At 48.6% G+C, this 14,862-nt stretch overlaps 1 protein-coding gene across 4 annotated transcripts; it reads right to left on the bottom strand.

Moving 5' to 3' along the window:
- On the bottom strand, positions 1-14,742 carry Robo4 (roundabout guidance receptor 4). 4 transcript variants are annotated; one of them, XM_026404531.2, is made up of 18 exons: positions 14,574-14,742; positions 13,903-14,232; positions 13,498-13,655; positions 13,194-13,314; positions 12,782-12,909; positions 12,455-12,683; positions 12,116-12,228; positions 11,409-11,577; positions 11,075-11,260; positions 10,922-10,964; positions 8,594-8,730; positions 8,232-8,495; positions 3,723-3,830; positions 3,369-3,507; positions 3,041-3,274; positions 2,584-2,942; positions 1,699-1,905; positions 1-1,561 (listed from the first exon to the last, which is right to left on the bottom strand). In XM_026404531.2, the coding sequence occupies exons 1-18, from the start codon at positions 14,641-14,643 to the stop codon at positions 1,551-1,553; spliced, it is 3,006 nt and encodes a 1,001-aa protein (XP_026260316.2). In that variant the 5' UTR covers positions 14,644-14,742; the 3' UTR covers positions 1-1,550. The 4 variants fall into 4 exon arrangements, with proteins under 4 accessions (XP_026260316.2, XP_026260317.2, XP_026260318.2 ...); XM_026404532.2 differs by having other exon boundaries at positions 13,903-14,228; positions 14,574-14,655; XM_026404533.2 differs by lacking the exons at positions 13,194-13,314; positions 13,498-13,655.
- Positions 14,743-14,862: the final 120 nt, after the last annotated feature.

The following is a 14,862-nucleotide window of genomic DNA, read 5'->3' on the forward strand; positions in this document are numbered from 1 at the left end:
TGCAATATGTAGGGGCAGAAGGGAGTTGTAAGGCTCTGAAGATCAGTTTACACTGGTAGTTTCAGCATCCTTTTGAATGTCTGCAGAAGCACTAGATGAGGACAGGTGCTAAGTGACCTGTCCTGCTTCCTGAAAGAGCTAAAGCCCACCATTACCTAATTCAACCACACAGACTTTCTAAATAGCTAATGAGGATAGTTGTTCCACCTTCAGAGGACTGAGTCAGGCTTCTACTGCCTTCCCCTTGGGTCTGTTTTCCACATCTTCTGCAAGGGAACTTGCCCTTCACAACAAAAAACAAGTTTTAAAAACCCAAAGAAAAGAGAAGCTTATAGGAGAACACCCAGGCAAGAAGAAAGTGCCTTTTGAGTACATCCCTATAGAGCCTGCTTCTGTATTGGCCCTCCAGAGATATCTTCTTGTGCTTCTGTTCATGCCCTGCAACTTGTAGATTCTGCCCCTGACATTTCCCACCCTGTAAGGAAGACTCAGGTCAGCCTGCTCTCCAGCAGCTTTCAGTGGCTTGGGCGCTGGAAGTCCTGCACCCACATTCATCTCTTTGTTCTGCTGTTTTGTCTGAAGAGTGTTCAGTAGCCAACCATCACAGGTGGTTCTACCTTTTATGGAATATAGCTACTTTGTCTATTTTTAAGGAACCATCTGGGACTGGTCTTTGGGGAGGAGGGCTGGAACTGTAGAAAGCAGGAATTTTCTACTCAGGATAAGTTGCAGGATCAGCAGAGCTTGAAATTTACCTGCCCACCCCTTTCCTGGATTTTGCTTAAAATCTGGCGGATGTACCTCACTCTCCCTTCAACTTCAGGACAGAGATGAGGGACACTCTGTGACTGTCCATGAATGCTCCACTCTTTTTCACCCAGGGGGAACTCTTGCCATCTCTCCAAGTGCCCTCCCCAAATAATGCCCCCAGGAAACACAGAACTCAAGTCTTTACAGTTTTATCATGTCTAGTTCTTTAAACTCAGTGACAACAGGATGGGGAGGATGCTTTTGTCCTACATTCTTACACCTCCTTTCCTTTAGCTTCCTCCCTAGATCCAGCTCGAACCCTTGGCCTTAGCACTTGGTAGGGTCTCGTTGCCTACATACATTGCTCTTTATTTTCTCTACACAGTGTGGCTGGGGAGAGGGTTGAGCTGGTTTTAGAAGAGGTCCCAGGGAGGACTAAAGGGAGACTGCAAGTGCCTTCCTCCAAAGCCCTCTCCCATTAGCTGCTGCTTTTTTTCCATGGAGACATCACTGGCTCCCCCATTTCTCATGGGGCTAGCAGGAGACAGGGCTGTTCCTTAGGCCACAGGCTTTGATTGTGGGAGTGGTTGGAACAAAAGAGAGAGTCCTGAAGGTAGAGATGACATTTTGCTTCCTGAGGGCTCCAGTTCTGCTTTAATTTGTGGAATCTCCTGGAGGCTGAAGAAGGTGGACTCCCACTGCAAGAAGCAGAGGCCAAGACTCCCAGGCCATACACCAGGCCTTGTGGGCAGACAGGAGAGATGGTCCCGATGCTCTTCTGGCAATCTCAAGGACATGGTTCAGGAGGAATCTGTAGAAGCCATTGAAGGAAAGCAGAGTTACCCCCCCTGCTTCTATCTTTCCTGCTGGACCCCAGGCTGCCTCTTGACTCCTCCCCAGGACTCTTCAGGTTAAGATCACTACATTAGCTAGAAGACAGACACTCACTGCTATCCTTGGGAACAGGACAGCTCAGCTGACTTCGCTGGCAAGAGATCCCAGAGTCAGGGGGCCAGGGAGGCAGCCCCCTTCCCAGCCGTCGGGCATGGTTGATCTCCTCATCCTCCAGCCAGTCGGGCCTCCACTCCCACAGGGGCAGGGAGAGGGTGGAGGTCAGGAAGAGGTCATCCCGTGGGGAGGGCGGTGATGAGGCATCTGTCACAGAGGGTAGGCATCAGTGGGGGACTAGCCTTTAGCCCTTAGGGACCAATTTAGGACAGAAAACTTAGGACCAGCTAGATTAGGGTACACTTCCAGTCCTAAACATAATCTAGCCCCAATTCAACCCACTGGTCCCAGTAGCTGTATCCCCAGGGCCTAATGGGAAGGCTAGTCCACAGTCTCTTTTGTTTTCTCTCCCTCTGTGTTCCACATGTCTTCTCACTCCTGTGTAATTCCACACCCTTCCTCTTTCCCTGGCCGCAGTAGAGGTTGAGGAGCAACTGAGCTCAGCTCCAACATGTCTAGCAGAGTGGCCCCAATATTTATACATCAGCAAAAGGCAGCTCAGGTCTTGCTGGCCCTTGGTGTTTCTTCCCCATACACCCTATCAGGTCTTCCAAGCCCATCTTACTAATCCTAAATCTATACTTTGCCCCCAAGAAAAATAACTAAACCTGTGGCAAATGAGAGAGCAAGGATAATCCAAGACAAAGTGCCCATATGGAGGGAAGAGAAAGCCCTGGGAATGGCAAGTGTAGGGAGAGTATGGATAAAAGGCCAGAGGGAAAAGGATGACAAAGAGATGAGGACCATTGAGAAGCCTTGTCTCTTGGTTGGGGATACGGTCTAACGTAGTGGGGATGAGGAGTAAGATGGGGTGGTCCCATGTACCAGTGAAGACGCAGTCTGTCTCTCTGGGCTCCAGACCAAAACCAAAGCTATCCACAGCTACTGCCAGCGCACGGGCAAAGTGGGCATCAGCGAGGAAGGAGCCGTCAGAGGAGCTGACAAGGCTGGCTCTGGCACTGGGGGCATTATCCTCAGAGGCTGAGCCCCAACCATTGACCAGAGAGCCCTCACTGGGGGTGGGGGTGGGACAGGGCCGAGGTGGGCACAACAAGCCCCCTGCCTCAGACTCCACTCCTACCCCAGCCCTGCCCATGTCTGCTAGCCCTGAGGCCGTCGGGATGCTGATGTATCCATAGGTTGTGGGGGGTGAAGGAGCCCTTGGCATTGGAGAGACACTGTTCCTAGAAAAAGGCAAAATGGGAGATCATACAATGGTTAGGGTAGTGGCAGAAATGTTCCACTCTAGGCAGATACTCATTGAAGTTCTTTGGTTACTCACCGGGGCGTCTCCTCACCCTCACTGAGTTCCAGGCAAAGGGCCACCTCCTCAGGGGTCAGCACACTGTCCTGATCCTCCCCCAGTGATGACAATGAAGAGCTGGACAGGTGACTGGAAGCTGGACTGGGACCAGAGAGGGAAGAGGCCTGGGGGCTGGGGGGCCTGGAGGGAGTACGGATGGAGAGGGGGGCTGCTGGCAGCGGGGCAGACGGAGCTTGGGGCTCCACCAAGTGCCTGGTTGGGGTGAGGGAGGGATGGAAGGATGGTTAGTGCCATTCCTCATCCACCTAGTCTCCCAGCCCTGCTTCCTGACCCCATACCCTCTTACTGGGTCTGCTGAGTCTGAGTCAGGGTTCCACGAGGAGAGAGGGGTGTTGGAGGGAGAGGGCGAGTCATCAGATCATTTGAATTCCTGAGAAGTTGTGGTCCCAGGGCCCGCCAGGCCACCAGAGCTCGGGGCACAGCTCCTGGAAAACAAGAGCCTGGTGCTGAGACTGGCAGAATCTCATTGGCCCCAGACCTCAGTCTGCCTGCCTGAACAGCCCCCTCAGCTCCTGCCTCCTAGCCCAACCACTCAGCCTCCTTCAGGGACAGAAGGAGAAGCCAGGCAGAAGGGACTGGAATGGTGGGCCTCTATAGCCCGCCTCACCCTTTCATTTCCTTCTCAGAAACCCCTTCTCACCTGTGTTTTGAGAAAGATTCTTGGAACCTCTATTTCCCAATTCCCGGGCCCAGAGCTCCGTGGAACAGCTGCCCCGGAGCAGTGGAGAACTGTTGGCTTGGTGCAACTCTGCAAAGGAAAGAGCCAGTAGCTGGGGGTCTAGCCAGAGTGGGCCTTTCAGACCCCAACCACAGACTCTATCTTTAGTCCTGTTATTCATTTCAGCCCACAGGACCCTGATCCCAGGGGAAAGAGGGAAGAGCCTCTCCCAGTCCTCTCTACCCTATCCCCATCTTTAAACAGGCATCTGTGACAGGGTGGAAGGTGCACTGGGCCTAGAGTCAACAGACCTGCCCTTATAGCCTGGCCAGCTGTGACCTCAGAGAATTTCATTCAACCTTTCTGAACTTCAGTTTCATCTGTAAACAATCACTTCAAATGATGGTTTTAAATAAAAGCAGATTGCAGCCAGATGTGATGGTGCATGCCTGTAATCCCAGTGGCTCAGGAGGCTGAGGCAGGAGGATCACAAGTTCAAAGCCAGCTTTAGCAACTTATCAAGGCCCAAAGCAATTCAGAGATACTCTGTCTCTAAATAAAATATAAAAAAGGGCTGGGGATGTGGCTCAGTGGTTAAGCCCCTCTGGGTTCAATCCCCAGTACCAAAAAAAAAAAAAAAAAAAGCAGATTGCAAATTCCCTGGCATCTGATAGATACTTAAAAAAAAAAAAAAAAACTTTCTTTTCCTCTCCCTGATCTCTAGTCCCTCACACAGTGCTACTGTCCTCACAAATTTTGGCTTTGAGAAGACATACACTCGTGCTTTTCTTGGGGGTAATCGATTATCGATTAGTAATTTCCATATCTCAAACTGCAAACATCTCAAGTAGTTCTAAATTGTCCAGTTCCACCCAGAGGAACTTGAATGCCTCACTTGGAGAGGTGGGTTGAACTGTCAAGTTGAACTGAGTGAATAAGATCAAAGCAAGAAAACTTGGATGAAGCTAGGTGGGACAGGAAGGAGCCCCTTAATAGGAAGAGGAGCTTCAGGATAGGAAAATGTATTGGTCTTACCGAGGGAGACAAGTCCTTGCCTATAGACAGTCACAAGCAGTTGTAGAATGAATAAGTGGATATCACAGAGAAGAGAATGTACATACACAGTGGTAAGAGGCACCTACAAAATGGCAATTGTCATCTAGCCCCCCTGGACACTGAAGAGACAGGGCTCTGAGTGAACTCTGACAACAGAGAAGCTGAGGAAACCAAAAGGACCAATCCAGCCATGACCTGTGAGCATGCTTCTTGGTCAGACCAGAGCTCAGAATGACATAAGCTTAAACCAGAGAGGAACAGGGTAATAGAAAATATTTTCCCAGGACCAGGAATCAGTAGGACATTAAGCAAAGGATAAAAGTGTCAAAATTCAGGTTAGTGTCACATGATGAGAAGTCTAGCTAAGGAAGGGGTTTCTATCCTTGGCTGGCCAGAGACCAGGCAGGATGCTCAGGGTGAAGCTCTCCAGTCAGTCTGATCTCAAAGGTCTGGGGGCCAGCATGGACAGACTCAGAACAGGGAAGAGACCAAAGCTTTAGTGTTGACCAAACCCCATCTGGGCCCCAGGAGTCCATACACCAGTGGCCTGATCCACTGGGGTGAAAAACCTCACAATAGCTAGACTTCCTCCATCAAACTTTTCTTTTGTATTTTTGCTGGCTTGGTTTAATTCATTTCATGTAATTTATGGAGTTCTGGAGACAGCACAAATGTTGGTGATACCACTGCCATCATCAGCTTTGTCTTGTCCAATGCCTGGCTTCATGACTGAGCTCAATAAATGTAAGCATATCAGTTATTTGTTTGAGTGGAAACAGAAGGGGAAAGCCAGGCCTGGAAAAGGCCATGTTTATTCCAGCTTATTTTATTTCCTCCAAGGGATCTTGGCAACAAAAAGCCTTCCCATTTCAGTTTCAATGCTATTTGAATAAATTATACAAAAAAATGTTAGCAAGGTGAAAAATTGAAACTCATTGGACATACCTGCATTGCAATAAATATTTTTTTGAATGGAATAAAGAATGAACAAGGCGAGCTGGGCTTATGGCTTAGAGGCAGAGCATTCACCTAGCATGTGTGAGGCACACATACAAATAAAATAAAGATATTGTGTCCACCTATAACTAAAAAATAAATATAAAAAAATGAATGAGGGTCTTTTGTGCATATATCTGGTGAGATAAACATAACTAAGGACCTGATATAATGAATAAGAGACAGGAAAGTGCAATTGTAAGAATAGCCACAGTGGAGAGAAAACCAAGCTAAGGTCAGATAACAAGAAAAAAGAACAAGCAGGTCTAGGGGAGCAGGAGGACTAAGAGAATGCCAGCTTTAGAAGAGGAGGAAACTGTTTCTTGGAGTAGGTGACAGTAGTAGACTCAATTCCATGGCTTTGGACAAGGCTACAACATTATCTTGTTCTTGCTGCTGAGGTCCCAGGAGCCAGATGTGGACTATCAGGTGTCTACCTGCCAAGGGGAGTCACTAGACTTGACCCATTCTGGGGCAGTGGGGAGATGGGTCTGGTAAGGAGAAACAGGTTAAAGTAAGGACCTGAACTGCAGGTAAGGAAGCCTCATTGCAGAATTGGAAATATCTTAAGAATTGGCTGTAAGGTGCTGGGGATGTAGTTCATTGGTAGAGTATATGCTTAGCATGTGAAGACCCTGGGTTTGACCCCTAACATTAAAAAAATAAAAAGAACAAAAAGAAAGAATTGACTATAGAAAACCGCTCTATTCTCATAGTATTAATGTTTTGAGAGGGCCAAACATCCCATGTAAGTCAATGCAGTTCTCCACAGAAAGAATAGTTTTGGTTTTTTTTGAGGGGGGTTTGAGGGTTTGTGTATGTATGTGTGTGTGTGTTTTATTTATTTTATTTTGGGAAGCTGGGGCTCAAAATCAGAGTCTAATCATGCTAAGTGTGTACTCTACCACTGAACTATAGCTACATCTTCCTAAGCCCCCTAAGTGAGACTTATTCCTTTTTGGGTGGTATTTCATTTACCCAGGATTTATAATGCAATAGTTCTGAGGCAATGGTGGTAAGAATTCCAGCTTTTCTAATACTTAGAATAATAAATTATTGATATTAAATAAGCTCTTAATTATTCTTTTAAAATATTTCTTAGTTGTAGATGGACCTTTATTTTTATTTATTTGTTTATATGTAGTGCCAAGAATCAAACCCAGTGCCTCACACATGCTAGGCAAGTGCTCTAACACTGAGCTACAACCCAAGCCCTCTTAATTATTCTTAATCCATCTTTGTTTTAATAAACAATGTAGAGCATTTGCTAAGTGTTTCTAATCAGCACAAAAGATTCATAAAGACAGCAGGTAGAGTGCAAGCCAGTGTTCTGCAAGACAGAAACATTAGAGAATTTCAGAAGGGAGCTCCACAGGCATTCAGAGTTGCCTTTAGAGGTAGATCATTCTGGCTTCAAGGCTGAGCTCTGCATATTACTTATGGAATTTTGAACAAGTTTCTAAGTCATTCTGACTTTCCTTCCCTATCTCTAGAAGTTAGAGAAGTAATTCCTACCCAATCTATTGTGAGGATTAAGTGGAATAACAAATATAAATAAAGTACCTAGCATATAGAAGTTGCTTAAGAATTGGAGACTGTAATTATTTCTCTCTGGAAAGTCAAAGAAAGGCAGCTGGAAGTTAGAAAAGAAATCTGTCCAGGAAGGAAATGCAGTTGTCCCTCAGTATTATGGGAGATTGGTTCCAGGACCCCTATATGTATGAAAATCCAAGGATGCTTAAAGTCCCTTGCATAAAATGGCATGGTGTTTTCATACAACCTAAGCAATCCCTCTGCATACTTTAAATCATCTCTAGATTACTTATCAAACCTAAAATACTGTAAATAGTTTTATACTATATCATTTAGAGACAAATGACAAAAATAAAAGTCTGTACATGTTTGGTACAGATACAATATTTTTCTTGAGAATTTTGAATTCATGGGTGGTTGAGTCCATGAATGTGGAACCTGTGGATACCAAGGGCAGGCTATTTCCATTCCTCTCTGAGCAGCAAGTTGGGAGTTGGTGCCAAGCAGACCTGCATGCAGTGCATAGATGAGTTCATCAAGCCTGAGGCTTCCTGCTAGCACTGGCCACATTCTTCCAGGCTCTAGAATTACTTGTATGCTGGTCAATTCCTTCATCAGATAGGCTAGGAACACCTAGCGGGCAAGGGTTGTGCCAGGTATCTGTTTTATCACAAACAAATGGCATTCAGTGGTGCTTACTAAGTGTTGACTGAGTTGAATTGACTGCAGGTACAGTGCTCACTATTGTAAAGAGAAGCTGAGGGGACCATCTCCCAGCTGAGTGCTCTGGGGAAAGGGAAAGAAGCCTGTGTCTGCTGCCACAACCAACACCTGGCTTCAAGGCCAGCAGTTCCTACCCGATTTCCACTCCTGGTCCCTCCCACCACCAACACCTTCCTATCTTACCCTGCTTCTTTTTGGCCTTCCAAGCCTCTGTGGCAGCCAGAGACAAACGCGGTGAAGAGAGTCCCCTGCGGCTGCAGAGGCTGTCTGAGCTGGGCCAAGGATTGGAGGTCTGGGCCAGCTGGGGTGGGAGGCGCCTGGCAGCTGGGGCCTGTGGGCTTGGCTGGGCTGGAGGGCTAGAGGGCAGCTCTGCGATGAGAGAGCCATAAAAAGTGCTGGTGTCTGGAAGCAGGGGAACACCAGGGCTTCTGGGGTCCCAGGAGATCACTGCAGTAAAAATGACAGGAGGAATTATGGTGAACACATTGTAGCCCACCTCCCCACTCTCCATCCCTGGGATCCTTGCCCCCAAAAAATATGCTTACAGGAGCGCCGACAGTCTAGAGGGTCCCGGGGGTCTACTCCCAGTCGACTGTTGAGGCTGCTGCTGCTGCTGAGGTCCCGAGAGCCAGAAGTGGAACGCCAAGTGTCTGCCAGCCAGGGGGAGTCACTGTGGTCCATTCTGGGGCAATGGTAATGGTGGGTGGGGGGCATTAGGCAGGGAGAAAAATGGGAACCTAATTGGCCAAGACCACTAGCTCAGAAGAAGTTAATGAGAGGGTAGTATCAGCTTTATCTTTACTGCTTTTCAGCCATCCACAGACTCTGACTTGGTGCCCCAAATTCAGTGCCTCTTTTTATCCTAGGACCAGGGAAAGACCAAGTTGCCAAGAGCTGTAGGGTATTAAGGAGAGAAAGCTATGGACAATGAGATGAAAAAAAAAAAAAAAAAAGATCTGGAGCCAGCAAACATGGGTTGACAATCCCTAGGCACCACAGTTTACAGCCCCTGTCAAGTAAATCAATTAGCTTGTCTAAGCCCATGATTCCCCATCTGTAAACTGGAAACAATAAGACCTTTCATATAAGGTTGACACTGTGAATTTAAAGGAGGAAATGTGAGATCATTCAGCTGGTAAATTAAGAGCTTGCTACATGAATATTGCTTTCCAGCTACCTAAGTGATCCTTTAAGAACAAGGACCTGATCAAAGCAATTCTTTACCTAGAACTTTCAGTGTCTCCCTGTTTAACAAGGTAAGAGTCCAAATGCCTAGCACAGTGAACAGGGCCCTTAGTTTGATTTCCAGCTTCCTAACCTAACTTTGCTCTAACACATTCATACCTTATTCCCCAACCAGAAAAAAGACTTGTCTTTTCTTGTGGATGTAGCAGGTGATTTTTTTGTTTCTCCATCTGCCCTTTCCATTTTTACTGTCAGAATAAATATGGAATTTTTTTCTCCTGTTTCTCCACTCCAATCCTTTCCATGCATCTTATACATGCTTTTGTGCTGCCAAAACTGGGTTGTTTTCATGCCTGTCTCTGCCTAGACTGAAATTTCCTGGTGGATGGAGACTATTCCAAAGGAACGGATGAACCAAACAATTAGAATGGAATCTCCCTCAAGAACAAAGAAGATCCCAGGGGAGCCAGAGAAAGTTCATGTTGGAGCACACAGTGCTCAGGAGATAGCTGGAAGAGGGAAGCCAATGAACACAGAAAAACTCAGGAACACAATGCCAGCCAGCTTGGAACTTTGTTCTAGACAGAGAATCTAAAAGCAAAATGGCAGCTCCTCTGGCGTGGTGATGCACACCTGTAACCCCAATATCGTGGGAGGCTAAGGCAGGAGGATTGTGAGTTCAAAGCCAGCCTCAGCAACTTAGCATGGTGCTGAGCAACTCAGTGAGACCCCGTCTCTAAATAAAATACAAAATAGGGCTGGAGATGTGGCTTAGTGGTCGAGTGCCCCTGAGTTCAATACTTGATACCCCCACCCTCCCAACAAAAAGGGCAGCTCAAGGCCTGGATATATATAACACATAAAAGATTCTCAATAAACTTTAGTTGACCAATGCAGATCTAGAGTGTGAAGCCTCCTATAGGAAATTCAACCAAATGAAGAGCAAAACAAGTAGGCAAAGAGATGGAATGGCTTCTTAGTGCAAAACCTGGCTACTAGGAGAAAAAAGGATGCATACTTTCTTAGTATCATGTCTCATGATTTGGCAGCGAATCAGATGGAGCAGAAGTACCTACAGGCTGGCCCTGTTTTTGAACAATGAGTTAGAAGCTAAGACGTAGGGATTGAATGCCCTCTGCTGGAAGTATGGATGAATAATGGTACAGGTCTGGTTGCTCAATGCAAGATTATTCACAGAATGCAAAGGCACTACTAGATAGACACCGAGTATAGAGCAAACTAGACATTTTGTAATTATTATTATTAACTCTGGAGTTAATAGAGTGCAGTGCATGTCAGTAAGAGGCAGGTGACAAGAGCATTGGATGGGGGGTTTAGAAGCCCAGCTGCTAGGGCTGGGGATATAGCTCAGTTGGTAGAGTGCTTGCCTCAATACACAAGGCCCTGGGTTCAATCCCCAACACCGAACAAGAACAACAACAATAAAACAGAAAGCCAGCTGCTAACTGAAGCCTTTAGCAGAATCTCTTGTTTGATGACTCTCAGCTGTCAAGTGGTACAATAGAACAATAGTGAAAGGGAAATTAGCTGTCACTTAGAGTCCCTGGAGAGATTCAGATACTAAGATTCCAAACTGCCTGGCATTCTATTTCCTATCCCAACTCCACTGTCTCTTGATCCCCCTCTGCCTTTCCTTCATTCAATGTCCCTCCCCTTTGATTACTCACCTGTGTTTTAAGATGGCATCCTCACTGGTGTACCTGTAGAGACCTGAAAGTGAGAGAAAGGCTAAATCTATCATCTGGCCAGAGATCTAAACTTCTGTAGCCATTCTGGCTGGACCAGGGGAGGCCTGTGTACCGGGAGGTCCCCACTGTCACCTGGGCCCAGGTGCACACCAGCTTGGCGCCGGCGGTAGATGCACACAGCAGTGCCCAGCAGCATCAGCCAGAGCAGGACACCTCCGCTGGCGATGACCTCTGGCCGCCTCAAGGTGGCCCTCAGCTGCTCCAGGGTCCAGAGACCGTGCTTGCTGGGTTCTCGGGCAGATCGCTCACTGGTCTGCTCTGTATAGGATGGGATGTGGAGCTCAGGAGGAGGTCAAGTGAGGTCCAGCAGATAGGAAGAAGAAGCTGGAAGTGTGAGGCAAGAGAGGATAGGGGAGGGGAAGGGGGGCTAGAGGATATGGGTAAGGCCTGAGGGTGCTGTCCTCACCTAAAAGGAGGCAGACAGGGGTACTGGGTTTCCCAGCCCCAGCACCAGTGACTGCAGCCACTTGCACACAGTAGAAGCCTGGTATTCGGGTGGTGATCTCCAGCTGGGTCTGCTCACCCACTACGGTCCAGTTGACTGTGGGCAATGAGGTATTGCCCACGCTGCAGACCTGGGGCAGAAGCAAAGGTGAATAGCTGTCTCAGGCACTGCCACAGCAACTGAGCCTTCCTTCAATCTGCAGACTCAGTATGTGGCCATCTGTGCTGCCACCTACTGGGGACCCTCCTCCCAACAAGTGTCATAGTTCCTATTCCCCACTTCTCTACCAAGCAAGATAGACTTTTCTCTAGACAGAAGAAGGGTAAAGTAATTTGCTAAATATGCCTAACACTATCAGTTCTGAAACTTCAGCATGCTTTAGAATCACCTATAGCCTTCTTAAAATACAGGTGGCCAAGACCATTCTTGAGTTTCTGATTCAGGAAGCCTGGGAAAGGACCTGAGAATCTGTATTCCTAATAAGTTCCCAGGGGTGATGCTTATATTGTGGATCCAAGAACCACAGTTTGAGTCCCACTGATATAGCCTGGTTTAATTCCTGTTCTTTTTCTTGTGTCTATGCACAGGTATGGTTCCTCAGTAGCTATAGCAAGAAAAGGGGGGTGATGGTCCCTTGAGGAAAGGCTTTGTCCGTTTGTAAAGTATACCTGGTATCCACGGATGACACCATTGTGGTTTTCAGCAGGTGGTGGGACCCAGCTCACAAGGATACTTCCATTGCCAGGTTTTAGGGTGACTTCCTGGGGTGGGGCACTGGGCACTGGAGGGAAGGTAGAGAGGCTAAGTAATGCTAATCCTTCAGGACTCTTTCAGGAAAAAAAAGTTAGAATGGGAGACAAAGAGTTAGAGTCCCGTTAAAGACAATAGAAGCTTTGTTTAGTTCTGCTTGCCTGGCTGGGCAGAAGAGAATCCAAGAGTGGGACAGTCCAGGGGTACTCAGTCAAGAAGGAGCCTGGGGTTGGGTTCTAGGCAGATCTGTTCCTGACCTTGTTCTGGCAGCCTCAGGAGCAGCACATTGCTGTCAGGGCCTCGAGCCCGACCAGAGGATGGTCTCACTTTGAACTCGTAGTCTTGGCCCCAGTGGAGGCCCCCAAGCTCTGCACTCTGCCAGCCAACCAGCAGCTCCTCTGCCCATGGAACTGCCTGGCCTCCTGAGGCAGTCTGGGTCCGGAACAAGGCTGTGTAGGACTGAGCAGGTGCAGCTGGACCACTCACCTGTGAAGGTAGAGAAAGGGTGAGGGGTGGTTAGGGAGCTCCCAACAATACTTTCTTGAGCTCTGAACTGGCTCTTACCCCTGAGTCCTGTGTCTTACCTTCCAGCTGAGCCAGACAACAGGCCCTGATTTGGGACTCTTCTCAGGATCTGGGTTCAGCAGGGTCACATTTTCTAGCTGAATGCGCACAGCCAAAAGTTCCAGAGGTTCCTTGTGGTCCTGGGACTCTGTGAGAAGCATAGGGCTGGGGTGAGGCCTACAGGCCAAAGTGAAGGGATGGAGGAATGTAACATCCCCCAGCCATGGAGGAACTCAAACTCCCAGAGTTCTTAGGTCTAGGATGCTCCTATTTCACTCCAGTAAGGGGGGAACTTCCCTTACAGGGCGCCCCCGTCACCCAGACCCAGATCCTGATCCCAGGGTGAGCCCTGATACCTTAATATAAATCCAAATCTGACCATCCCATCCTAACTAGAATTTTCCCAACCTGCTTAAGTAGACCATCCCTTACCCTGGACAGATACCCTGGCTGCCCGGCTCTCCCGTTGTCCTGCATTGTTGTTGGCCACACACATATAGGTCCCTGTATCGCTCTTCTCTGCTCTTGCCACCAGCAGAGAACCCTTGGACATCTGTCAGGGACATGTACAAAGTGAAGTTTTCAATGTGGGTGGGGTTCTGAGGCTGGAGGGCAGCTTCAGGATTTCCCCTCCTCTAATTCTGCCAGGGGATACAGGGCTAGGGAGCCGGTCAGTCCCTCAGATATACCAATTGTGCCCAGGACAGAATGAAGGACAGAAGGGGGCTCCACTCACCGTGTGCCTCCCTGGCTGCAGAACTAGGGGTTTCCCATCTTTCCACCATGAAACTGAGGGCTTTGGGTAGCCCCAGGGTGGTCCACACTCCAGAATAACTTGCTCCCCCACCACAGCCACCTTGTCTCGAGGCTGGATCTGGAAATCCTCCTGGAGGACTGTGGGGAGGGCAGCAGGTCAGCAGGACTCAGGGCTCAGGCCTTCCTTTCCCAGGGTCTTGCATTGGCATCTCCTGCCATAATCACCCTATTCTGCTTTGCCCACCTTCTGAGCCTCACATGTAGGTTCAGGCAAAGCCAGCTTTCCCTCCAAGGACCCCCAGCCAGGTTACCCCCTTACACATCGCTCAGCACAAATATCTCATCTCAAGTCTCTCCACCCTCAGCCTCCCCTCCCAGTCCTTACCAGCTACAGATAGCCGAGCCCCTCTGCTGACTGCTGTGCCCAGTTCGTTGCTGGCCTCACATGTGTACACGCCCAAGACTGTGGTTAAGGCCTGGTCATCATAGGTATGTCCCCGGGCAGGAGGCCGCAGCAACAAAAGAGTTCCATCAGGTAGGAGGTGGTGTAGGTCTGGGGACGTCATGCTCAGAGGCTGCCCATTCTGAAGCCAGCGGATAGTAGGAGGCGGCTGGCCTGATGCTTTGCAGCTCATCTTGGCAGGGCCAGAGCCCTGGAGCAGCTGGTCCTGGGGGTGAACTAGAATCTGAGGTGGGAACTCCTGAGCCTTGCTGCCTGGGAGGGAAAAGGAAACAGAGCTGGGTCTGACTATCCACAACACTCCCAAATCCATGCACCATACTATGTTCCCTTGTGCAGGAGTTTGTCTGACGGTCTGTACTACTGACAGTTCATTCCCAAATAACAAGCTAGCTGGGAGAGGTCAGGGCCAGCATGCACAGCATCCAGGCCAGAGCTTGCATAGTCTCTCTGTCATACACACTTACTCACACATACACACTATCGTTATCATCATCTTATCTCTGGCATGCCCACTGAAAGGGAAGTAAAAGAGCCAATGCTCTTTGAGCCTTGTATCAGGGAGCATGGGCTAGGAGAGGGAGGGCCCCACTCACCCAGAACGAGCAGAAGAAGGAGAAGCAGGAGCCACCTGACCCTAAGGAGGCCCATTCCTCCAGATCCCATGGCTGCTTTCAGGCCTCTCTGTCTGTGTCCCGAGCACTTTGTCCTGCTGCTCTGAGCTCACAGCAGAGAGAAGGAGGGGCTGGGTGGGGTGGCCGTGGTTGTTTGTGACTGAGACTCTGCCCCAGTAGGGAAGCAGCTTTGAGGAAACCGATGCTTCCTGCCTGGCCCTCAATGCCTTGGAGAACTGGGCGGGAGATTAGAGGCGAGAAACTCCCTGAC

Source organism: Urocitellus parryii, chromosome 4 (assembly GCF_045843805.1).
Source record: "Urocitellus parryii isolate mUroPar1 chromosome 4, mUroPar1.hap1, whole genome shotgun sequence".
NCBI lineage: Eukaryota > Metazoa > Chordata > Mammalia > Rodentia > Sciuridae > Urocitellus > Urocitellus parryii.

Bases quoted from the DNA above. Each gene is read 5' to 3' on its own strand.
- Robo4 (XM_026404531.2), bottom strand. From the start codon at position 14,643: ATGGGATCTGGAGGAATGGGCCTCCTTAGGGTCAGGTGGCTCCTGCTT. The intron at 12,229-12,454 runs GTCAGGAACAGA...CCTTCCCTCCAG, and splicing joins CCTGAGGCTGCCAGAACAAG to TGCCCAGTGCCCCACCCCAG. The intron at 10,965-11,074 runs GTGACAGTGGGG...TCTCACTTTCAG, and splicing joins TGGTGTGCACCTGGGCCCAG to GTCTCTACAGGTACACCAGT.